The sequence below is a fragment of the Hyaena hyaena genome, unplaced genomic scaffold (assembly GCF_003009895.1).
Source record: "Hyaena hyaena isolate Hyena2069 unplaced genomic scaffold, ASM300989v1 scaffold_104, whole genome shotgun sequence".
In the NCBI taxonomy this organism is placed as follows: Eukaryota; Metazoa; Chordata; class Mammalia; order Carnivora; family Hyaenidae; genus Hyaena; species Hyaena hyaena.
In genome coordinates this window covers 2,198,934-2,224,965 of record NW_024080736.1, presented here as the reverse complement: position 1 = coordinate 2,224,965, position 26,032 = coordinate 2,198,934, and the positions used below count along the sequence as shown (strand labels likewise).

General features: G+C 37.3%; 1 protein-coding gene across 1 annotated transcript in view; it reads right to left on the bottom strand.

Moving 5' to 3' along the window:
- SMURF2 (SMAD specific E3 ubiquitin protein ligase 2) overlaps positions 1 to 26,032 on the bottom strand; it is a 117,412-nt gene that overhangs the window by 38,243 nt on the left and 53,137 nt on the right. The window contains exons 2-5 of the mRNA XM_039235975.1: positions 18,706 to 18,744; positions 12,938 to 13,046; positions 3,261 to 3,394; positions 484 to 549 (exon numbers count right to left, since the gene is read on the bottom strand). Of these exons, the coding sequence (XP_039091906.1) occupies positions 484 to 549; positions 3,261 to 3,394; positions 12,938 to 13,046; positions 18,706 to 18,744 (348 nt within the window). The remainder of the gene's footprint in view (positions 1 to 483; positions 550 to 3,260; positions 3,395 to 12,937; positions 13,047 to 18,705; positions 18,745 to 26,032) is intronic.

Genomic DNA, 26,032 nt, shown 5'->3' with positions numbered 1-26,032 from the left:
CATACTTTAAAAGAATGCCTTCTTGAATGCTGACAAAAACTGAGGACTGATGGATGTGGGGGGGAGGAGGGATGGGCATGGAGGAGGACACTTGTGGGGATGAGCACTGAGTGTTATGTGGAAACTAATTTGACAATAAACTATTTGTAAAAAAAAAAAATAATAATAATAAAAAAAAAGAATGCCTAAGGGATCAATAGTTGTTTACATTAGAAGTTTTTTTTTTTTTTTTACATTAGGAACTTTTTTCTTTTTAATATTATTTATGGTTTGAAGGCTTTTTTGTTTTTTTTATTTTTTCAATTTTTTAAATTAAGGTAGCCAAAAACCTGGACCCACCATTTGAAATATTTTATGTGACTCATTTAATTCAAGCCAGTACAATGAAGCTATAGTTAGAGTACTTGGATTTAAAAGATACACAGAGTTTAGGTCAGTCTGAATGATGCCAACATTTCACATAACTTCAAATTCCACACTTACCTACTATCTGTCCTCTAACCGTATCATTGTCATTTGGCCCAAGTTTGCACAGATCCAACCTCTGATCTATTTCAAATCAACAACAAAAAGCAGCAATTAAAAAACAAGCTGAATATCAGAGCTAACATGTATAGAGTGATGGTAAATTTCCATAATCCAAAAGCAACCAGGCCTATCATTCAAATGATAACATTTTAAAGATGAAACAAATGTTTAAAATCTCTAACTGCATATATAATTAGTATAAGTGTCTTAACAGTTTTGATAAATTTGGATTTCAAAAACTCTAAGACACTGGTGTATACACTGCCAACATGCAATTACTTTTTCTCCAAAGATTTCAGAACACTTGTCTTGAGTCTTGACTTTTCACTTAATAGCTGTTGTTCTTAAGCAATTTATCCCTGAGTCTTGATTTTCTCCGGCATAATAGTAATACCTACCTCATATTTTTTAAGGATTAAATCTGGTAATTATGTAAAACTCTTAGGTAGCTGGCATATTAAGTGTTCAATAAATATTATCACTGTTATATTTCATCTAACCATTTCAAATGACTTCCATACACATAAAGTAATTAATGAGAAGCCAAGTATAAATTGTAAGATAAGGGTTTGAGTCAGTCCTGCTAACTCATTTAGGAGCAACTCATTTATTCTCTCATGCCTCATCTACAGAACAGACCTAACAGTGACCTGGCCAGTTACAGGAAGGAGCAGTGTCACCCACAGCACGCTGCTTTCCTTTGATTATAGCACTTAAAACTGAATTCCTCTACAGCTATATTTTTGCCATCTATTTAAAGAAGTCATGAACTGATAAAAAGGAGGAGCCCATACGTTTTCTTTGTATTCTCCACTCCTAGGTGGTAGAACACTGTACAGGGTGCTCAATAAATGTTTAATAAATTAACTATTTTTGCCCATCAAAAAGGTCAAGTAAATAAATGCAATGAAACATTCACAGGCAGCACGGAGAAAAATCTGTGTCCCAAAACTATAGTTCCTGGCTCCTCAGCCAAAAATACACTTTTTTCCCTTTGCAAAATAAATGGACACTACTAAATCAACTGTACAGTAGACTTCTGCAAGGCAATTCCTCTTCTCTCGTTCAGTCTTTCCAGTGTGTCCTGCTCCCTCGGCCAGCAGGCCTTTACCCTGGTTTCTCAGAGGACAGGCTCCATGCCCTTTTCACCTTTATATCCATCATGGTTTTGAACAGTACTTGGCACATTAAAGGTTCAATAAACGCTGGCTGAATTGAACCAAAGATAAGGTCATACACGTGGCCTATTAAGTTTTCAGTTTGTCTGCTGGGTTGGATAATAAAACAGTTCATTTTTATATGCTTGACCTTTTCCCATCCCAATGTCCTCTATTTCCTTTTGGGTCAGCCACCCTGTCAACTCAGAAATACAAGAAATCCTCAGGTGCCTTTAAATTCCCGACTCAGAACTTCTGGCACAATTTTCTCCCTTTTTCTTCTTAACAGATCAGTGTTTATATATCTGGAATGTGGTATCATAAACAGATCAATATTTATATATCTGGACTATGGTATCATACTATAAAAGGGATCATCTCTTAATATATCTAATATTCAAAGAAAATTTTACTCTATTTTTTATTAATTTCTTTAACTAGATTTTATGTGAATTTCTGTTCAGTAGAAATATCTGGGCTAAAATCCCATGACAATGAATGACTAGAATATTTTTTACATTATATAAAAAAGAATTCTGTAGACACAACAAAAAATTTTGTCAAAAAATTTCAGTTATATCACAATGGAAAGACCCCCAGTAAGATGTTCTGTCACCTGGTTACACGGATTACACATATGCTAATTAAACTTGCATATCCAATACAGAAATCATTTACAATGTCTTAACCGTGGTCTGATCTTCTAAATGCCCAGGCAGGTGTAAAACTAAGCTATAATTAAGCAGTTAATACAGCTGTCTTACAATCAATGTTTTACATTTCTAGTAATTTTATTTTAGTTTTATGTATCATTCTTATTCACTAATAATTACCCTTTAAATGCCACCTTAAACACTCTAATCACTTAAATAAAACTCATTTTCTCTCAATCCACTGAAACCAGAGACGGGTGCTAAGAAATTTTAAAAAGGCATATACGCTTTGACACCCTTCTTTTTACTCTTGGATAGCAAACATTTCCTAAAACTTATAAATTCACTGTACACTAAGTATCAGCTCTGATTTAGTTCAAGTCTCACATATTTTAAATGTTTCCTTCTTTTTATAAAGTCCATAAAATAAATTTAACCAAGAATTGTTACCAAGGTTTCAAACATACAAAGGAAGTTAAGTTTTTGGATCCCTGTCTCCTCCCAAAAACAAACATACATACACACACATATATTATATATATATATATTTTTTGAGTTGGGGGCACAAGTGAGTGAGGGGCAGAGAGAGAGAGACAGAGAGAGAGAAGCGGGGCTCACCCAAAGCAGGGCTCATGCTCACACCAAGTGGGGCTCACACGAGGTGGGGCTCGAGCTCAGCTGATATGGAATTCAAACTCATAAACCATGAGATCTTGATCTGAGCCACCCAGGTGCCCTATGTTTTGAAAAAAATTTTTTTAATGTTTATTTCTTTTTGAGTGAGAGAGAGAGAGCACAAGCAGGGGAAGGGCCAAGAGGGAAACAGAATGTGAAGCAGGCTCCAGGCTCTGAGCTGTCAGCACAGAGCCTGATGTGTGTGCCCTACATTTTTATATTTTAAAAAGCACTAGTGTCTACTCACAACCAGTGTCTTTGAGGCGGTTGATGGCATTGGAAAGAAGTCGAACACAACCAAGAAACCCAGCACCTTGTTTTTTATGGATCTTCTTGTGATTCCATACACTGATCGTAACTGAATCAGACTTTCCAATATACCTAAAAAAACAACAAAACTGAATGAGTAACTTGGCTACTACAAGTAGTGTAAACTTTCTTCTTTTGCTTTTGTAGTGTAAAGTCACAAATGTTTCAGAGTATGGCTAGATAATGCAAAATATGTTTTGAGTTCAATCAGTCCTACAAGATTGTATTTAAATTTTTTTAAATTCTTAAAAGTAAAATCTATAAATAATTTTGAATATATCCTTCATCACATCTGCCACTCTCAGGCTGGCTAGCAATTTTTGGTAGTAAAAAAACTATTATAATAGCTAGTGTCAAATTACACCATGGAGTTTCTAATATTTCTTTCCACGAACAAAAGTCTTACAAGAGCTTTTACCAGTCACATTTAAAAAACATTTCAATGACATGGCCTATCATCTCGGAGAGTACTCAGTTGTCCAGGGGCATTGTCAAGGCTGACAGACCAAAAATCTGACATACCTGGTAGGTTTTAAAATGCTGTAGAACAAAAGCTGATTGTAACGCTTTTCCCCTGCTTCTTTCCTGTATGCAGGCCTTGAGCGAGCAGGACTCTTGCAGATTTCACTTCACTGCCTGCAGACAAGCAGAGCAGGGGAAAGCGTTACTACACTTGTCTGTGCGTATACCTGCAGGTACGTAAGAGCTCTACCACGGCCAATTGATCACATGGTGCCATCCCATGCAAAAATATAATAAAATAACATAATTATATCAGTAGAAGCCTAACTATATTTCATTGCCTCTAAGTGGTCAAATTTTTGGTCCAGCAACCTTGATCTTCAAGTGTCATTCAGTAAAGCAGTAATATCAGAAAAATTCACCCAGTACATAAAAAAGCCAAAACCACTTAAGTGAGAACTAAAACTTTTAAATGAGAAACAGGGAAGCCACACTTGGGTCCAGCTGTGCATAAAGCATGCCTATCCCTACTGGACTTTTAATTATGCAAGCTGATCCATTCCCTTTTTAAAAATTAAGCCAATTTGAATTTCATTTCTGTTGCTTACAAATGGAAAACTTTGGTTGAAAATACCCAGCATTTATGCACCAATTTTCAAAGACTGACCAGACCTAACTTGGCAAGTATCTACCACATGGTATGTCAAAATTCTACAACCAGAATCAATTATTAAACAGCTAAATCACCCCAGACCAAGCATTAAAAGAAAAAAAAAATCACATTAAATCAGTTTCCCAACCCTGATTTCCAAGTATGATAAAGTACTGACCCCCATGCCTTAGAACAGCCCGCCACTGGCCTAAGCACCCTTATGCTGTCAAGGCCCAGAGAGACAGGAACTTCTGTCAATTTGTGTCCTGGAATGACTGTGAGACAGTGAATTGCCTCCCTACCAAATGAACTTTTATTCAAAATACATTGCTCCGCATGAAGCCACTGACAATGTGGGGTTGCCTATTAGATCAGTTAGCCTGCTCTAACCAATCAGGGAGAAATCATAAGGGACCTTGTCAGCCATGGTGTGACATGGCCTTCTCTCCAAGTAAGGCAGGAAGCCAATGGGAGATGTGCAGCAGAGGAGTAAAAGATTTGAAATATGTTTTAACAAGATCACTCTAGCTGCTGTGTTGAGAAAGACTGCAGAAGCAAGGTGTCTAAGGCAGAGGTCAGCAAACAGCCCGTGACCCAAACCCAACAGAGCACAAAATATAGTGTGATTTCGGTTTTTGTCAAGGATACAATTTTTTTTAAGTTTTAAGGCCATAATACAAATATTTAGAATGTCTACATTAACATTACCAGTTTTCTAACATGACGTCATCATTTTTATTTGCTGGACCTAACAATTCCACATACCATGATGGTCCAACAAGAATTCCAGCTCATACCATCAGAAAGTCCCCCTCCCCCTAAATCCCATAAACCTGGCCACCAGGGAATCTCACTCAAATCATCTATCAACATGCTAATATAATACCATGCTCTGGTCTATAACTGCACAGAACGCCTGACAGACCAACACCTTTAGGTAGGGACACCTCCTCCCCTCCATCTAGCATGAAGCAGATACTGAAGATGAGCCCTCCGCCCAAATGCCCAAGGTTTGTTGGTCACTGTAGGAGGAGCAGGGGACAGAAAAGCCACTTTTAGGCAACAGCTTGACCAATGGAAACCCGAGTAAGATAAGGAGGGCCACTGGTCTGAATGCAAACAGGCTCATGAATCGACCCACCTCAAAATATCCACAGGCCCTAGTTGACCAATGGGCTACTTACAATTAGGCATAGGTACCAAAAAAGGAAAATTCCGTACCTTCCTAAACTCCCACACTCCCGCCCTTAATTAGAGCCCCCTACCACTACCTCCTGATAGGTGGTTTTTCCTTCACTGCACCGACCGCTGCTCCCCTGCAGTGTACTCAGTGTGTTCACTATCTCCTTTGTTCTGCCCGGTGTCAATGCTTTCTCTCCGATCAGGTCGCCCCACACTCCATAGTATTGGAACTAGTCTCCCCACCATCTTTGCCTCCATCGAAGCCCTTCTCCCCATTACAGCCCAAGTGGCTACTCTTGGATATAAATCTGATTATAGCATTTCCCCACTTACAAACTTTTTTCATTGCTTTCCACTGCTTTTAGGAGAGTATTCAAACTTACTAACAGGCTTTCAAGGACTTTCACAGAGTTGGTTCTGCTTGCCTCTCTCTTTGCATGTCCTATGCCGAATTCCCCCTTCCTCACGTGAACTCCCCAATCCTGCTCCTCCAAACTATTCTCAGTCATGTTCTCTTTCACCTCGGGGTCTTCACACAGACTGCTTTTGCTTAGAGCCACCCCAAGTTTCCTTTTTCAAGTTAACTCCTACATAAGGTCTAAGCCCAAATGCCACGTTTTCTAGGAAGCTGTCCTTAACTCCTAAATTCATATAAAAGAAAGTTCTGTATATTTCCAGAACACCCTATTCTTATCTTCCCCATATTCTTATCATGCTGTTTAGAATTTCCTATTTGTGTCTATACACCACTTGGCTGTAAGCTTGAAAGGCTATGTCTTATGTATGTTGTACCTGGGTCTCTGGCTGAATTTAAATCTGACTGAAGCTTAGAGAGATTACTTAAAACGATCTGATTAAGAACTCAAAAACTTAAGTCAGTTACACAGATAGTAGCTTCTCACAGCTGGGATTTCAAAATCACTGCAAGTCAAATCAAGTAATAAAAAAGTTGTGACCTAACGTATTTACTCAATGCATCTAACATTTGAAAATACCTGTGAGGTACTAGTCTAAGCACTTTACAGGTGTTACCTCACTGCATCTTCCTATCAGTCTCCTAAAGCAGGCATTATTGTTGTCATTGTCATCAATGGAAATCAACGCAGGAGGGGTTAAACACTAAGCTAATGATCACACAAGTAAGTGCCAGAGCGGGGGGAAGCCATGTAGTTTCACTTCTCTCTATTGCCTACTTTTTTAGTTCCTATTTATTTGCCTACTAACTTGGAGTCACTGAGCCCTAGCACTGAGGGGCATACAAAAAAGCCTTATTCTGAATTGCCTCCCGGTATCTCAGTGTTCCAGAAAAGACATGTTTGTTCACATGTGGTTTAGAAGGTCAAATTTAAATAACTGACCACAGTCTAGGCTGAGCTTGGTACTCTGGGGGTGGGATGGGGGGGGGGTTCTAGAACTAACTGTATATAAGTGAGTAAGTGAGGTGTCAGGCATAAAGGTTTGATGGGAGATGTAAAATTCATTTTTGTAAGTAAGTCAAGTGGAACATTCTGAAGAAAAACTAAATTGATGAAGAGTGAAGCAGAAAGCTCAAAAAGCTTAAAAGACCAAAGACTTAAAAGTTAGGATATGAGGACAGTTAACATGTTTATAACATGAGATATGAGGACAAAACAGTAGAGGTGTAGAAAACATATGATAACATAATTAGCAACCTGGAGAAAAGAGGCCCCTATGCCTGCAGGGAGCAACAGATAAGAAACAAGACTATCACTGCCACCACATCCCTGATAAGCCCAAGATACTCTGCAGCCATGGTGGGGCTAAAACAGAAGGACTGGTGAAATTACCGAGGAGAAACGGAGAGCCTTCCTGAATCCCCTCCCTGGCCCAGTTCATCCTCAACCCGAGCAGGAAACCTAACCTTTACTCTCTGAAAAGTGCTCTTTCAGGGACACTAAGGCACACTGAGTGAGAAGGTAAAAGTCTATTATAAAAGCATGGATATTAAGAAGAGGCTAATACAGTCAATAGAGGGACCTCCTAGCATTCTTACACTCTTCAGCTCCAAGAACACTAGCATCCAAGAACATATAACCTCGGGCAGGAAACAGGAGAATTCTGTACAATGAAAATGGCACAGTCACATATTCAGTGAGTGGACCACCTCTACCCATGGGCACAGAATTTCCAAACAACATGGAAGTGTCTCCGCTTAAATCTAAAGAGACAGAAACCCAAATCAAACTAACAGCAGAAAAAAAAAAAAAGAACCTTGTCAAAAAAGAGCCAATACAAGTAACAAAACTTCTCTTATCCAAGACTTAAGTCTCTTATCCAAAACTTAACTTATCTGAGAAATAAGAAGAAACTATGAAAATAGGATAGTCAAAAACTAAAGTGATCTTGCAAGCTAAAAATATAAGAGCAGAAATCACAATAAAAGGAATGCTAGAAAACTAAATAGGGGAAACAGCTCAAATATTTCATCATAGTTTTTAATTTTTTACTAAAAAATATTTTATTCAAATGAAGATAAAATATGAGAGAAAAAAGATAGGACAACTAAATGATAATCAATTCAGAAGGGATAACATCCAAATAACAGGAGTTCCAGGAAAGGAAATAGAAAATGGAGAGGAAATCATCTATAAATAACTAAAGATAGGGGCACCTAGCTGGCTCAGTCAGTACAGCATGCGACTCTTGATCTTCAGGTTGTGAATTTGAGCCCCATGATGGGTGTAGAGATTAAAAATAAAATCTTTAAAAAACAAATAAATAAAAAAGACAAAACTTCCTCATAACTAAAGAGTTTCAGCATCTAGAAGATGTACAGGCAGTAATTTCTCTGACATCAGCCATAACAACATCTTTCTAGACATGTCTCCTGCAGCAAGGGAAACAAAAGAAAAAGAAACTATTGGGACTACATCAAAATAAAAAGCTTCTGCACAGAAAAGGAAACAACAGACAAAAGTAAAAGACAAAATACTGAATGGGAGAAGATACTTGCACATGACATATTCAGTAAAGGGTTAGTATCCAAAATATGTAAAGAACTTATACAACTCAACATCAAAAAAAACGCAAAAAGTCCAATTTAAAATGCACAGAAGAGGTATGCCTGGGTGGCTCAGTCAGTTAAGCGTTCGACTTCAGCTCACAGTTCATGAGTTCTGCTGTCAGCACGAAGCCCATTTTGGATCCTCTGTCCCCCTCCTTCTCTGCCTTCCCCCCACTCGCAAGCTTGCTCTCTCTCAAAAATAAATAAATATTTAAAACATAATTAGGGACGTCTGGGTAGCTCAGTCGGTTAAGCGTCCGACTTTGGCTCAGGTCATGATCTCATCACTCATGGGTTCAAGCCCCGCATCAGGCTCTGTGCTGACAACTCAGAGACTGGAAACTGTTTCAGATTCTGTGCCTCCCTCCCTCTCTGCCCCTCCCCCCACAAAATGAATAAATGCTAAAAAAAATAAATAAATAAATCAAAATAATTAAAAAATAAAAATGCTAAGATATGAACAGACACTTCTCCAAAGAAGATATATAAATGGCAAAGAGACACATGAAAAGTCATTCATCATCAGGTAAATACATACCAAAACCACAATGAGATATTACCTAACACCTGTCAGAATGTCCAAAGTCAAAAATTCAAGAAATAATAAGTGTTGGCAAGGATATGGAGAAAAAGGAACCGTCATGCACTACTGGTAGGAATGCAAAGTGATGCAGCCACTATGGAAGACAGTAAGGAGGTTCTTCAAAAAATTAAAAATAGAACTACCCTATAATCCAGTAATCACACTACTGGGTATTTACCCAGAGAATACAAAAACCCTGAAAGGATATATGCACCTGTATGTCTATTGCAGCATTATCTGCAATAGCCAAATGATGGAAATAGCCCATGTCCATCAAGATATGAATAAAGAATGGAATATTATTCAGCCATAAAAAAAAGAATGAAATCTTGCCACTTGCAACAACATGGATGGCCCTACTGAGTATAATGTTACAAAATAAGACAAAGAAATACAGATACCAAATGATTTTACTTAGATGTGGAATTTAAGAAACAAAAAAAACTAACAGAGGAAAAAAAAGAGAGAGAGAGAGAGAAACCAAAAAAACAGACTCTTAACTATAGAGAACACATAGATGGTTACCAGAGGGGAGGCAGATGGGGGGACGGGTGAAAAAAGTGAAGGGAATTGAAAGTACATTTACTTTTATATATTATTATTTTTTTAGACAGAGCGTGAGCAGGAAGAGAGGAGCACAGGGAGAGAGGGCAAGAGAGAATTCCAAGCAGGCTCCATGCTCACTGTGGTGCCCAATGCAGGGCTCAATCCCACAACCCTAGGATCATTACTCAAGCTGAAATCAAGAGTCAGACACTCAACCAGCTAAGCCACCCAGGAGAACATTTATCCTGATGAACACTGAGTAATAAATGGAAGGTGAATCACCGTACTGTACACCCGAAACTAAGAGAGCCCTGTATGTTAACTATACTGGAATTAGGGGCACCTGGGTGGCTCAGTCAGTTAAGCATCCAACTTTGGCCCAGATCATGATCTAACGGTTCATGGGTTCAAGCCCCACATCAGACTCTGTGCTGACAGCTCAGGGCCAGGAGCCTGCTTTGGAGAGAGAGAGAGAGAGAGAGAGAGAGAGAGTGTGTGTGTGTCTCCCTCTCTCTCTCTCTCTCTGTCCCTCTCCCACTTGTGTGCTTGCTCGCTCGCTCTCTCTCTCTTAAAAATAAACATTAAAAGAAGTTTTTAAATTTAAAAAAAACCTGGAATTAAAATTTTCATTTTTTTAAACAAAGAGTTTATCCAGATTAAAAGGTCCCAATAAGTATCAAGCACTATGTAACATATATACCAAATCCATCATCAAAAAATTTATTATCCGGCATAAGGAGAATACCCTGAAATCTTCTAGTGGAAAACAATGATCAAGAAAGACCAAATTCAGGATGCCATTGGCGATACTCTGAAACAGCACTGTTCAAAAGGGCATTCACCAGCCACGTGCAGCTATTGAGTACTTGAGGCTAGTCCAGATTGAGGCACTCTGTAAGTGCAAAACAAAGATCTCAGACTTGGCTGGGAAGTGTTTATTTTTTTAATCTATATATTTATTTATCTATAAAAAAGACCATAATTATTTTATCTTGATTACATGTTGAAATGAGAATATTTTAGATATACTAAATTAAATATATTTATTAAGCTTAATCTTTTTTATTATTAACTTCTAAGTTTATTTTGAGAGAGAACACACACATGTGTGCACACGAGCCAGTGGGGGAGGGGAAGAGAAAGGGAGGGAAAAAGAGAGAGAATCCCAAGCAGGCTCTACAGTGTGGGGCTCAGAACTCAAAAACCATGAGCTCATGACCTGAGCCAGACACTTAACCAACTGAGCCACCCAGGTGTCCCTGTTACCTTTTTAAAATGTGGTTACTAGAAAATTTTAAATCACAGACAAGCTTCCATTTGTGGTTCACATTATATTTCTGTTCAAGTGCTGATCTAGACCTAGAAGACAATGGAGCAATATATTCACAATTTGGAGAGAAACTCATGTCTTACCTAAAAGGTTATAATCAAACTTTCAATTGAAATGGATAAAGTACTATTCCAGATAAGATCTCAAAGAAATTTTCCCTATCTTTGTACTCTTTCTCAAGATGACCATAAAGGACAGACTTCATCAAAACAGGGAATAATAAAATACGGGAAATCACTGAACAAGGAAGAGACAAAGGAAATTCCCAACATAATGATAAAGGCAAGTCCCTGCACTATTGTGCAGCAGGTCCTAGACCAGCTTAGACCAGCAGACCAGTCTGGAGGTTTCAGGAGGGAGATCTCCAAGAAGAATACAAAGCTAATGGAATAGTTCATGTGTTTGAATACATACGGAAATGTCCAGTCCTATAGGACAGTCTGGGAATTAATTAATGAGACAGAAAACTAAACAAATGGCAAAATAAGAGAGTTATTAACTCCAGAAAAACAAAATTTGTCAAGAAAGGAAATGTAATCATTGCATACCATGTGACTCAGTTATGAATAGTTACATGATCATAATGTAAATACACAACAATGATTTAACCAAAAAGGTTCAAATGGAGGGCTTGGAGAAAAGAAGGGCCACGTGACTGCTGAGGGAACAGGGATGAGAGATCAGTTGTAAAAGCTAAATCTTCTTCTATGGTAGGAAATGTAAAAATAATACCTAAAAGTATGTATACACTAAATCTCTGTCTGCATCTCTCCCCCATCCTCCACTCAATATATAGAGAGAGATGTATAAAGGAAGCATGAGATCTAGAAAGAGAAGAAAATGCCAGACTAAACAGTTATACCTTGAGAATGGGAATCAGGAATAAGAATGGGGAGGGGCACCTGAGTGGCTCAGTTGGATGAACATCCAACTTCGGCTCAGGTCATGATCTCACAGTTTGTAGCCCCACGTCAGGCTCTGTGCTGAATGCTTGCTCAGAGCCTGGAGCCTGTTTCAGATTCTGTGTCTCCTTCTCTCTCTGCCCCTCCCCCACTCACACTCTGTCTTACTCTGTCTCTCAAAAATAAATAAATGTAAATAATTAAAAAAAAAAAAAGGAAAAAAAAAAAAAAAGGAATAAGAATGGGGCAGCAAACTGCAGTTTCCCACTAAAAGCCTTACAATATTGGAGCACCTGGGTGGCTTGGTCAGTTAAGCGTCTGACCTCGGCTCACCTCATGAGCCCCATGGCTCACATTGGGCTGTGCACTGACAGCTCAGAGCCTGGAGCCTGCTTCGGATTCTGGGTCTCCCTCTCTCCCAACCCCTCCCTTGGTTTTGCACGCTCTCTCGCTCTCACGTTCTCTCTCTCTCTCTCAAAAATAAAAATAAACACACACACAAAAAAAAAAGCCTTACGGTATTATGTGCCTTTTTAGAATGGTGCATATACCACTGTGATTAAAATTTGAAAGAAAGAAACTATCCCTATAGAAGCAAAATGAATGTCTATGAGTGCCCTCCAATTATGATTTCAGGTTTTATACTCATAACTGGCTTAAAGTAAATTAATATTTAACTGAAAGAAGACGGGACAGGGTTGCTCTATGCTGCCTACACATTTTGTTCTCCATAGGCTTATTAAGGGCACTTTATCTTCCAAAACCGGCTATCAATAAGCCCAAATACCCTTCCATTATTAGGTTTTGTGACCCTCTGTGAAGACCAAATTAAACCACAGATCAAACTCAAATCATTTTCAGTGATTCTTTTCAAAGACTATATCAAATAATATTGATTCTATGTTTCATTTCAAATGAATCATTTAAACCTACAGGTCATAATGCTGATTCCACTTTGGATCAAGTGTATTCTTCACAGTATCTGTAGAATGGCATTGCCCAGATCCATCAACCACCACCTTAGCAAATGGATCAGGAAGTCCTGTGAAAAAAGGGGAAGAATTTTTTTTAATTAAAGAATAATGTGACATGGAAAATAAAAATTAATTATATAAAGCTTACTATTTGCTTCAAAAGAGTACTCCTTTCTTTATAAAAAGTTTAACATTTAACTATAAATGAAAAGTGGTCCATTTAGAATGAAGATTAAAATTAATTCTACATTAAATACCAAAAGCCATGTTTTTCTTGTTTCTATCTCAAAACATTCTCAGCTTAAACTACCAAAGCCTAGAAGTTACCTCTTAATAGGGAAGTTTTTATATATCTTTCTCAGCCCTTTGACCCCAGGAAGCTTAATATAGATCTGGCTCTCTCAGAGCCTTCTCAAGGCCCCCTGTAGTAGCATTTAAAGAAAGAGCTTATTATAGGTTTTCACACAAGAATACAGGCTACATAGAAATCAAATTAACCAAAAAGTTCTCCTGAATAACTATCAGGAGTGATGAAAAACTGAAGGAAAAAAAAATAATAAAACGCCCTGCCCTAAAACAGTTAAGAATGCCATGGGGGAGAGGGAAACCAGAAAATAAACAAGTGTTTGGACTGATTATAAAGAAAATACTTTTAACACTATGTCAGGCACTATTCTAAATGCTTTACATACAATAATCCAATGGAGTAAACGCTATTATAATCTCTGTTCTACTGATGAGGAAACTGAGGCACAAAGAGGTTAATTAACTAGTCCAAGGACAAACAATAGTACGTGACAATGCCAGGGTCTAACGTTTAGATTTTAAAGCCATGCACATATATTCTGGCTCTCGTATTCATGCTCTCAACTTACTTTTGTATAGTATGCCTCTTATGTACCGTGCAGTTCAACAGTGAGTACAAGTAAGAGTTCAACAGTGAATACAAGTAAGAACAGTTGGGAGTTTGAACAGTAAATCAAGGCTTCTTTTGTTCTTTTTCCTTTCTTTCTTTTCTTTCTTTCTTTCTTTCTTTCCTTTCTTTCTTTCTTTCCTTTCTTTCTTTCTTTCCTTTCTTTTCTTTTTTTGAGGGGATGGGACTCACTGGGCTCTGAAGAACAAACCAACACAAAGATCGCCAAGAAAGGTATGACGGTATCTGAAGGGCTCTGAGAGATCATTTGTGCTAAGGTGTAAAAGTAAATACTGCTGGTAAGAGAGACTTAGAAATTAGAAAGTGACTCAGAGAGGTAATAGGGTGTCATATTTTTCTATCAGCGGTTTTCAGGGTGGACTGGGAGAAGGAAAGACTGGTACAGAGACCATCTATGAAGCTGTCTAAGTTCCACACAGTAGGATAAATGACCAGTAAGACAAGTAGACCCTGAACTAGGGAAGTCACATGAAAAGGTGAAGGACAGTGAAGTAATAAGCTATTCTGAAAGATCTGATACGAGTTTATAAGAAAGTAGAGTCCAAGATGACACTACAGTTTTCAGCTCTAAGTAACAATGAAAATAGTGGTTCTTTTGGAGGAAAAAAAGTTACAAGGTAGAACTAAATAAAATGTTAATGAGACAAAAATGACATTTTGGGATAGCACAGATTTCCTATACAGCTGAAAATACTAGAACAAAATGTTGGTATGGGAAGACAACCAGAGAAAGTTTGCACCTTGATATCTATGCTAATTTTTTTAATCAAGATATCAACGTGCCAAGATTGAAACCAGGCAGAAATCATGTTGTCAGTTCCCCAATTCTATGATTCTGTAATCTGTCAACTTCAAATAAGAGAGGACCAAAATTTAAGAGTGTTAAGTATTTAAGAAGATACTTTGAAGTTAGGGTATTGATGTATTTAACTATATTCTTGAAGTTTACTGCTATTCATATTATTTCAATAATACCTACCATTTTTAAATGTGTTTAATGGAAGAATACTTTTCCCTCTACTTTCAATAACATTACGTATTTTCAAGACTCTATTCTATCTCTTTCTTTTGATTCTACTATCTCAACAAACACTCAAATGTATGTCTGTAAGCAAAAACAAAAACAAAAATCACATTTTCTAGCTTTCCTTTAGGTGTTGTTTAACTAAATTAAGGACTCAGGAAAACTCTTCCACACAAACACACTAGATGTGGCTTCCAAGTCCTTAATTAAGTAGGAAATTCTGTGTCCCAACCTCCTATGTTTCTTTTCTGTTAAATAATACAAAATACAAGATCTATACCCTAACAAAAAAGTACCTGTATTTCAACTTACCTGTTTCTATTACTCCACAAAAATTTACCTTGAGAGCCAAGTTACTGTGATGTGATCAAAAGCTATCAAGTTTTCTGAAGTTAGTGAGGCTTCTAGTGGTAAATATCAAGTGGCTAAGGTATTTTCTATATTCTTAAAGATTTCTCAATCATTCCCATCATTTCTGAGTCATATAAAAATAGCTAAAGCTGAAGACTTCCTCGCTATACAAATGCACTTGAGCTGCAAATAATAATGAAACAAAAATTTCAACTTAAAAGTGTGTTACTTTCCAGAGAAAATAAAGCCTTAGTTTTGATTGGGGGAAGAAAAAGAATATTCACCAAACACTGTGGTTCTGAGTGACTTCAATTTGGACCCTATATACAGCGACAACACAGTATCTTACACATAAATCTTTTATTTAAATGTTGCATAAAAGAGGGCACCTGGGTGGCTCAGTCAGTTAAGCATCCGACTTCGGCTCAGGTCATGATCTAACGGTTAGTGAGTTTGAGTCCCATCATCAGGCTCTCTGCTGTCAGCTCAGAGCCTGCTTCAGATCCTCTGTCTCCTGCCCCCTTCCCTGCCCCTCCCCGACTTATTCTCTTTCTCTTTTTCAAACTAAATAAACTTTAATAAATAAATAAATAAATGTTGCATAAAAGAGAAAAAAATTATACTAATGAAAATTTTGGGGGAAGAGAAATAACTTATTTTTTAAAGCCAGTAAGCTTGAAAACAATTCCAGAAAGTGAGTTAGCAAAACTTTTTCTCAGCAAGGGTAGATACCCAGAGTAAAGAGTATTATCTTAAATTACACAAGTTACAAGACAGCACTTGGCAGTGTATTTTTTCCTATATTAAATATATACAGACACATATGTTTCACCAGCCTACAGTCATGCTCGATATTAAAATTTACTTTTCTCATTCAACATGATTTAAACTACATTACAAGCAAACACTATATTTTGGTATCAATGATAACTGCATTCTGACAATAAACCATTCTCACTCAAGTTTCAGTAAAAGATTTAGGAAGTATTATAATTTTTTTCTCTGGAATTAATATGGCAACCCTGAACTTATAAACAGATCAAAGACAGACATAGGTCTACTACAGCAGAGGCCATCCCCACTGTGAGCCCAGGAGACAGTCCATCCCTGGCTGAGCGCCTTCTGAAGGCCTCAAGACTGGCTTTCCTGTTTCCCTTTCCAGAGCCATCAAGTGTTTCTCCATTCTGGGTTTTAAAGATAATCACACAGTTTCCCCTAATTTCCTTAACCCTGGAGCAAACTCACAACTCTTAAGAATTTTTATCAATTTTTAATGGCTACACCAATGGAAAAAAGAAAGAGTCATTTCTTTCCTTCTTTTTTCCCACCTATAGCTCAAGGGGCAGATAAAGATCATATAACTGGCAATAATTGGCTCTCCAAGGTTTACCAAAAATTAAAGTAAGATTCCTCTAGATTTCCTAGGAAAACTGAGACAAGTATATCTGGATATTACACTGAAGAAGCTGTGTCTCAGGACTCTGGAGGAAAGAAAAGAACTTGGGAAGGAAGGCTGGGAGACAAAATGGAAGATTTTTGTCTATAAAACCAGAGCAGATGTCTTGGAGGGTACAGAAGGCGCTGTAAAAGTATGCATCCCTCACTTGTCTCCCTTTTCACCTGGTCACCTGCCTATCCAATCCTATTTGCCACTTTACAGTCCTATTAATCCCACCTCAAATCAACCTTAAGAACAGTAAAAAAAAAAAAAAAAAAAAAAAAAAAGTATACCCTGGTTATTAGCTTATTAGTGACAGGATGAAGCAGGTAGTTCAGGAAAAGCCTGTGAAGACAGCACTGGTGGCAGCATGGATGGAGACAGGCGATACGCAGTAGGGGAGAGAACACATGGCACATAACTGGAGACTGCTTAGAAGTTTCTTAACTATGTCCCAAAGCATCCTATTAAACTGCTTTTCCATATAAGCACAGAAACCAGAATAATTTCTAATTCTACAGTTTTATAAGATATTATTTTATAAACTTTAATTCTGGTTCTACTCTAGATATTTTAGAAGAAAATTTCAACTGAAATGAATGAAGTATGATTTTAAAATGCATCAAGAGCACATAAGGGAAGGGAGCCAAAAATAATATAAAAACAGGGAGGGGAACAAAAACATGAGAGACTCCTAAATATGGAGAACAAACAGAGGGTTGCTGGAGAGGCTGTGGATAGGGGGATGGGCTACATGGGTAAGGGGCATTAAGGAATCTACTCTTGAAATCACTGTTACACTATATGCTAACTAACTTGGATATAAATTAAGAAATAAATAAAAATTTAAAAAAATAAAGTAAAATGCATCAAGAATTACCATTTCTTTTAATGAACCCCTGAATATTAAGTTATATCATATTAAATTAGCAGTCATAGTGAGTTTCTGTGGGCTGGTAGAACCTGAATTTTAAAATCAAATGAATCTTCTTGGGGCACCTGGGTGGCTCAGTGAGTTAAGCGTCTGACACTTGATTTTGACTCAGGTCATAACCCCAGGGTCATGGGATCAAGCCCCTTGTCAGGGTTCACACTGAGATTCTGACACTCATTCTCTCTCTCTCTCTCTGTCTCTCTCTACTGCTTGTGAGTGTGTGCACATGCTCTCTAAAATAAACATTTTAAATAAAGAAAATAAAAAATAAAATCTAATGAATCATCTCAATTTATAACTTTAAATATTTTACACAGAAAATTTTGTTGGCAGAGTTCTTTACTAAAAATTATACCATTTTTACTCAATTATTTTTTTATATCTTTTTTCAATTTAATAACTTAAAGCTATTGTGAAGTATGATATTACAGAGTAAAGATTTTAAACACACACGAGGGGTTCTTTCCAATTCTCCTTCACAAAACCTAATCCTAAATAAGGCCACAAAAAAATCTGACAACTTATTGGCAAAGAGACTGCAAATATGGGAACCAAATGTCTGCTTCAGAGGCTGAGACATAAGAGCATCTATGACTGAACGTGGCAGATATTTCTTTCCTACACTCTGGAAATTCCAAGCAGGCTGAATGACTTCTCTACTTTCCAAGGCATGGTGGATGCCTGAATAAAATTTCCTATAAAATATTAGAAAAGAAAAAAAGTGTTTACAAAATAATCTCCACCTTTTCTAGAAACCTAGTAGTATGCACACCTTCAATATTCTTTACACATGTCTCATATACACACCTATACACATACACATTTCACACAAATATGTGGGAGAAGTGAATAAAAGGAAAAGGACAAAGGCTAAAAAGCACAAAATCCTCTAAAAAAAAAAAAAGTATTGCCAAAAATCTCCAAACCAAAGCATTTATAAAACAGTATGAAGTATATTTCTGAATAGAGAAATCACAACACCAGACAATTTTGAAAATGTTATCCAAAAAGTCTATACACAACATACAAGATTTAAAGTTACTTACGGAAAAAATCCTTTTTCACCAAGTTTTTTGCACAGAGTACTGTAAAGGAAAAAAAATACATGGAAAGAATTAAAATGGTAAGACTGCACTGTCAAAAGGTTTATTTTAAAATACTAAAAGCACCAGTGAATAATAAATATTAACTACAGCAAGGTATGACATATGATCACAAGCTTTCATTAAAGACTAACAAAAGACAGCTGAGCCTGTGGCTGCAACTTCAGCAATGACCACTAGGTAACAGATGACAGCCAGAAAGCTTATAAATCCGGTATTCTAATAAGGACCGACTTCCAATCAATCTTCCATCAAGATTTATCTCAGAGCAGCTCGGTGTAAAGAGGATAGTTCCAAGAAAAAAATAAGCAAATTCAGGCTGATATATATGTTTTTAATGAAATAATTTCATACTGAAGATCATAAATAAAATAAAGCTTTCTTGATACAGATGAGATCTTTTTAATAATGTTATTTAGTCTCCATCTAACTCCACAGAAATTTTACAGGAGATATATAAAGTACCTTCTTCTAAATCATCACCTCAATGACAAGACAGATTACTATATCTACCAAAAATTAAAAAGTTAATATATTGAGCTAGATATTCCAAATCCACATTCTCTGGATTACCTTGCATGAAATTATTAACTTAAAAGACGATGGATGCACAACCTTATGAATATATGAAAACCACTGAATTAGGGGTTCCTGGGTGGCTCAGTCGGTTAAGCAGCCGACTTCGGTTCAGGTCATGATCTCACAATTCGTGGGTTCAAGCCCCACATCCCGCTCTGTGCTGACAGCTCAGAGCTCCTGGAGCCTGCTTTGTATTCTCCCTCTCTCTCTCTGCCCCTCCCCCACTCACAGTCTGTGTTTTCCACTCTCTCTCAAAATAATAAACATTAAAAAAAATTTCTAAACCACTGAATTGCACACTCTAAAAGGGTGAATTTTGTAGTTTGTGATTACAGGTCACTTTAAAAAATTATCACTTATATACAGTCATAAACTTAACTTCTTTAGTTCAAACTTATTAAAAGTGAAGGGAAAACATCAATTTGTATATGGTTTATAACTTATAAAATATCTATAAATGTAATATTTAGTTAATGTCTACCCACTTCTTTTCAGCTGAAATGGTCAGGAAGTTTAGTGTGTAAAAATTCATTTACCATAACAAACCTTGGGAATAAGTCTATATGTAACTAATCACTTTAAAAATTCAAATAAAGGGGAGCCTGGGTGACTCAGTTCGTTAAGCCTCCAACACTTGATCTCAGCTCAGGTTATGATCTCACAGCTCATGAGATAGAGCCCAAGGCTGGGCTCTGTGCTGACAGCATGGAGTCTGCTTGGGATTCTTTCTCCCTCTCTCTCTCATGGCTTGCGTGCACTTTGTTCTCTCTCTCTCTCTCAAAATAAATAAACTTAAAAGAAAGAGAGAGAGATGCCATTGGTAAATGAATAAAATTATTAAGTAAGCACAAGATAGTGATTTACTGGTCAGAAGCATTTAGGCCTGTCTTAAAAACAGTTTTATTTTTAAAAATATAAAAACTCAAACATGAAAACTAAAGACCATAAGTAAGAGTACCAAATCACAAACTGGATTTAGAAGAACGTCTCTCTAAACCTTCATCACCACATAAACCGTACAGAACACTCAGGATCAATACATATACAACACATATATGAATCCAAATTATAATCTTCACTATTGCTGAGGTAATGATTTTTGTAAACCACCATCTTATGATTCCAGAAGTGAACTGATTTCCCATCCTCCTTTAGAGAAACCGCAAATATATGCGAATTCTCCAGCTTCTTATCTCTAGCCCTACAAAGTTACCTTTTGATCCTCATTCTTTTTGTCTTCCTTCTGCTCATAACATCCTCCCTCCTATCTCACACTGTGCTTCCCCCTGTGTTCTAGATCTCATATCCAATCCACCACTTTCTCAGGGACCTGGGCTCTCATCTCCTCTACCGATGGCCTCATCAGCATTTCAACACATTCACCCTCCAGATACCATACGATTTCTCCTCCTTCATAATAAAACTACTGAGCCTGAGTGGCTCAGTCAGTTAAGCATCCAACTTTCACTCAGGTCATGATTTCATTGTTCATGAGTTCAAGCCCGCATCAGGCTCTCTGCTGTCAGCACAGAGCCCACTTTGGATCCTTTGTCTCCCTCTTTCTCTGCCCCTCCCCTGCTCATGTACTCTCTCTCAAAAGTAAATAAACATTAAAAAAATTTATAAAAATCCAACAGATTTCTGTATATTGATTTTGTATCCTACAACCTTACTGACTTATCAGTTCTACCAGTTTTTTGATGGAGTCTCTATAGTTTTCTATAATATAGTTATCATGATATCTGCAAACGTCAAAGTCAAGGTTCTACTTTTTCCTTACCAATTTGGATGCCTTTTATTTCTTTTTCTTGTCTGATTGTTGCAGGTAGGACTTCCAGTACTATGTTGAATAGAAGTGGTTAAGAGTGGACACCCTGGTCTTATTCCTGATCTTGGGGGAGAAGCTCTTAATTCCTCCCACCCCTCGCCTCAGGACCAGATGGACCTAACAAATATATACATCCAAAATCAACAAAATACACATTCTTTTCAAGTGCACATGGAATTTTCTCCAAGAGAGATCAGAGTTTAGGCCACAAAGTCTCGATAAATTCAAAACAACTGAAATCACAGGCATTTTTTCCTACCACAACAATAGCAGTCAAACACAAGAAAAAATCTGGAAAGAACACAAACATATGGAGACTAAGTAACATGCTACTAAACAATGAATGGGTCAACCCAGAAGCAAAGAGGAAATAATAAATGAAAATAAAAACACAATGGTCCAAAATCTCTGAGATATAGCAAAAGCTGTTCTAAGAGGTAAGTTTATAGCAAAAGAGGCCTACCTCAAGAAACAAGAAAAATAAACAACCTAACTTTATACATAAAAGAGCCAGAAAAAGAACAAAGACCAAAGCCTATAGAAAGGAAATAATAAAGTTTAGAGCAGAAATCAATGAAAAAGAGACTGAAAAAACAATAGAAAAGATCAATGAAACGGGAGCTGGTCTTTGAAAAAAATAAACAGTATTTTATCTGAATAAAACTTTAACCAGATTCATTAAGAAAGAGAGAGGACTCAAATAATAGAATGAGAAATGATGAAGGAGAAATAACCAATGCCACAGAAATACAAAGGATTAGAAGAGATTATGAAAAAACTTTATGCCAACGAATTGGACAATCTAGAAAAATGGATACATTCCTAGAAACACAGAATCCTCCAAAAGAGAATCAGGAAGAGATAATCTGAACAGACCAAGTACTAACAAAACTGAGTCAATAATCAAAAGCTTCCCAACAAACAGAAGTCCAGGACCAGATGGTTTCACTGTGAATTCCACCAGACTATTCCAAAAAACAGAAGAAGAAAAGCTTCTAAATTCATTCTATAAGGCTGGCATTATCTTCAAACCAAAACCAGATACAAACATAATAAAAATAAAAAATTTTTAAATTTTACGAAATGAAGAACAACACTATAGGGCAGTACCTCTGATGGATACAGATGCAAAAATCCTCAACAAAATACTCAAACCCAACCCAACAATACATTTAAAAAAGCATGCACCACAATCAGGTGGGATTTATTCCAGGGATACAAGGGGAAGTTCAATATTCGCAAATCGGTCAATGTGATCAACACATTAATAAGAAAGGATAAAAACCATACGATCATCTCAATAGATGCAGAAAAAGCATTTGACAAAGTACAATATCCATTCATGATAAAAACTCTCTACAAAGTAAATTTAGAGTGACTCCACTTCTTTCTACTAATGCCTCAATTTATTACAATTTGGCTTCCTCTGTCCTTACGTGCCTTCTCCAAAGCCTAGGGGACATTAGTTACTAAATCTACCCAATGGACGTCTTTCATTCTTTATCATACTTGATCCCTGAGGAGATCTGCCATCACTCCCCTCTTCTGGAACCCTTCTTTTCTTTTGGTGTCTGTTGAACACATTTAACCTGGTTCTACACCAGGCATAAAATGCATACTAAATCCTCACTGCCATATCGCTTTCCTATACTCTGTCTATGGAAGTTGAGGTTCTTCATTTTTGCGCTGGATCCTCTTCTTTCACTCTATAACCTGAGAAGCACAGATGCCCATCTCTGCAAACCTTGGAATTATATGTAAACTGTTATATGCATGTGTAAATTCATAGATTAACAGACTGACAAAGCTCTTCCTCCCCTCTAAAAAACAAATGTGAAGGGTCACCTGTGTGGCTCAGTCGGTTGAGCGTCCGACTTCGGCTCAGGTCATGATCTCATGGTCCAAGAGTTTTATTTTAGCCCATGTCGGGCTCTGTGCTGACAGCTCAGAGCCTGGAGCCTGCTTCAGATTCTGTGTCTCCCTCCCTGCCCCTCCCCCACTCATGCTCTGTGTGATAAACATTAAAAAATTTTAATAGAAAATTTAAAAACTAAATTTGAAGAGCTACATTTCATACATTCTCCCTTACCTTTACCATTTTGATGACACCTAAATGTTAAATATTAAGACCCAAACTTAACTCTCTCCTGAACTTCAGGTCCACACAAATTAATTATGTCCCCAAATAAAATCACCATCACCCTCTCCCCCAAAACTGCTCTTCCAGTTTACTTTCTTTCAATAAACAGCCTTGCTTTGGGGGCGCCTGAGTGGCTCAGTCGGTTAAGTGCCCGACTTCAGCTCAGGTCATGATCTCGCGGTTCGTGGGTTCGAGTCCCACGTCGGGCTCTGTGCTGACAGCTAGCTCAGAGCCTGGAGCCTGCTTCGGATTCTGTGTCTACCTCTCTCTCTGACCCTCCCCTGCTCACGCTGTCTCTCTCTCTCTCTCTCTCTCTCCCCCTCTCTCTCTCTCTCAGAAATAAAAAAAAAATAAAACATAAACATAAAAAAATTAAAACAAAAAAAACAAAAAAAAGCCCTGCTTTTACATCTACTGCTCCAGTCAGAAACCTCCATAGCAACTTTCCTCCTCTCTCCCCCATCTCCCAGCAAATACCAATTCTAATCAGTTCTGCCTCTGAAATATCCTTCATCTGTCCACTTCTATTACCAGTGCCACCACCCTTGTCCAGGACACCATCAACTAGTCTAGGCCATTAAAACCAGCCTCCCAATTAGTTCCCTGCCTCAAGCCTTAACCAGTTCTCTGCAATGGAACCAAAGTGATCTTTTTTAAAAGTACAATTAGGTCCTTTCATATATGTCCCAACTTCCTAACAACCATTTCCAAAATATGCTTAAAACATTCCTCCAAACTGTCCTACCACCAGTTCTCTGGATGTCATAGCCAACCTACCACTTCGGAGGCCTTCTACGGACCTCCATCTTCAAAACATTCCCGAGGTTGTTGGGCCCAAACTTTATACTGGTTTACAACGCCCTTCAGGCCCCAGCTTACCTCTCTGATCTCAGCTTTCATTACCACCCCTCCTCTCTAAACACCCAAGTCCGAGATCCAACCACTCTAAACTTTCACTTTCTCAAACATACTTGATCCCACACCCACAGAGAGTCATGGGTCATTCCTTCTGCCTGAAACATTTTTCCCAGGCTGTTTTACCTGATGATCTCAGAAGGGAAAGGAAACCTTTTAAAACATATTTCTCTCAACCCTCCACCCATCTATATTTTTACAGAATCCCGTACTTATCACATGCACTCATCACACTTCATTATAATTGCTTAAGTTTAGAATATCACTTGTAACTATGAGGGGTAGTAAACAACATACAGCATAAATCAGGTCTGCCTCAATGGTACACAAGCACACACTGCACCGGTATTCTGACAGGTGCTCAAAAAATTTGCTGAATGAATGAAAGAGACTCCAAAATAATCTAAAATAACTTCATTGAAAGGAGGACTTTTTATATTATATGACAGATAAATTAACAATCCTCAAGTAATCATAATTTTAACTTATGAAATTTTATTTTTATCATTTCCCTTTATTTAAAACATAGTAATCAGATCGTATTTGACAATTTTTCTTTTAAAAACCATTAAGATATTGCTAATATATGATTAAGTTTCAAAGGTCAACTGAAAAATCAAAAGAGTGACTTTATTTATTAAGCTTTTTTTGGCAGGGGGGGGGCATCTGGGTGCCTCAGTAGGTTAAGCGTCCAACTTCAGCTCAGGGCATGATCTCACGGCTCGTGAATTTGAGCTCCACATCAGGTTCTGTGCTGATATATCAGCTCAGTGCCTGGAGCCTGCTTCAGATTCTGTGTCTCCTTATCTCTCTGCCCCTCCCCTACTCATGCTCTGTCTCTCCTTCAAAAATAAGCATTTAAAAAATTTTAAAGAAACACCTTTTTTTTAAGTTTACTTATTATTTTGAGAGACAGTGAGAGTACACAAGGGAGAGCAAGAAAGGGGAAGAGAGAATCCCAAGCAGGCCCCCCACTGTCAGCACAGAGCCAGACACAGGGCTCAATCCCACGAACTGCGAGATCATAACCTGAGCAGAAACCAAGAGTCGGACACTTAACCAATTAATAAGCAACCCAGACACCCCACGTTAGAATAACTTTAAAATCAGATTCAAAGTTTATAAAGATAAATTTAATTTTAGTAATCCAGAGACTAGGAAGCCAGTACCAGGGTTTCAGACTGGTACTAGTACGGGTACAAGACTAACTTAAAACATAAATATCAAGATTGGTCAGATTGCTAAGCTTAATGCTAGTCCTCAACAGCATCAGTCAGTTTTTGCTTCAACTGTTTTAGACCCTAGAAGCAAAAACTCTCATTTGCAAGTTTTAAAAGAAAGACTGTTAAACGTGATTTGAGATTTGGTAATTTTAGTTATTTGCATCAATAAATAATTTTCACAGCTAGAAGTCTTTTCTGTACTGTTCTTTTTCTTGGGAATGTATTCTGGGTACTAGAACCACAGCCTATTGCTCTTTCCATCTTCAGTACCAATTATAAGAGCTCAGTAAATGCTCAATGACTTAGTGAATTTCAACATGACAAACTCCTCTCTGTCACCCTAACAAATTCTCAACCAAGGAGGTATGTATCAGAATCTCCTGGGGAATATACACACAATATTATAATGTAATTTTGGTTTGTAACATAATTTTATAATTATGAATTATTTATAATTATTTAAATATAATTATATTTACATAAATTAAATATAATTATTTATAATTATGAATTTGTATTTGTAAATCTCTATTTTGAAACAAACTATAAAAAGTTGAGTCAAGACTGGGTATCCTGCAGCTGGGG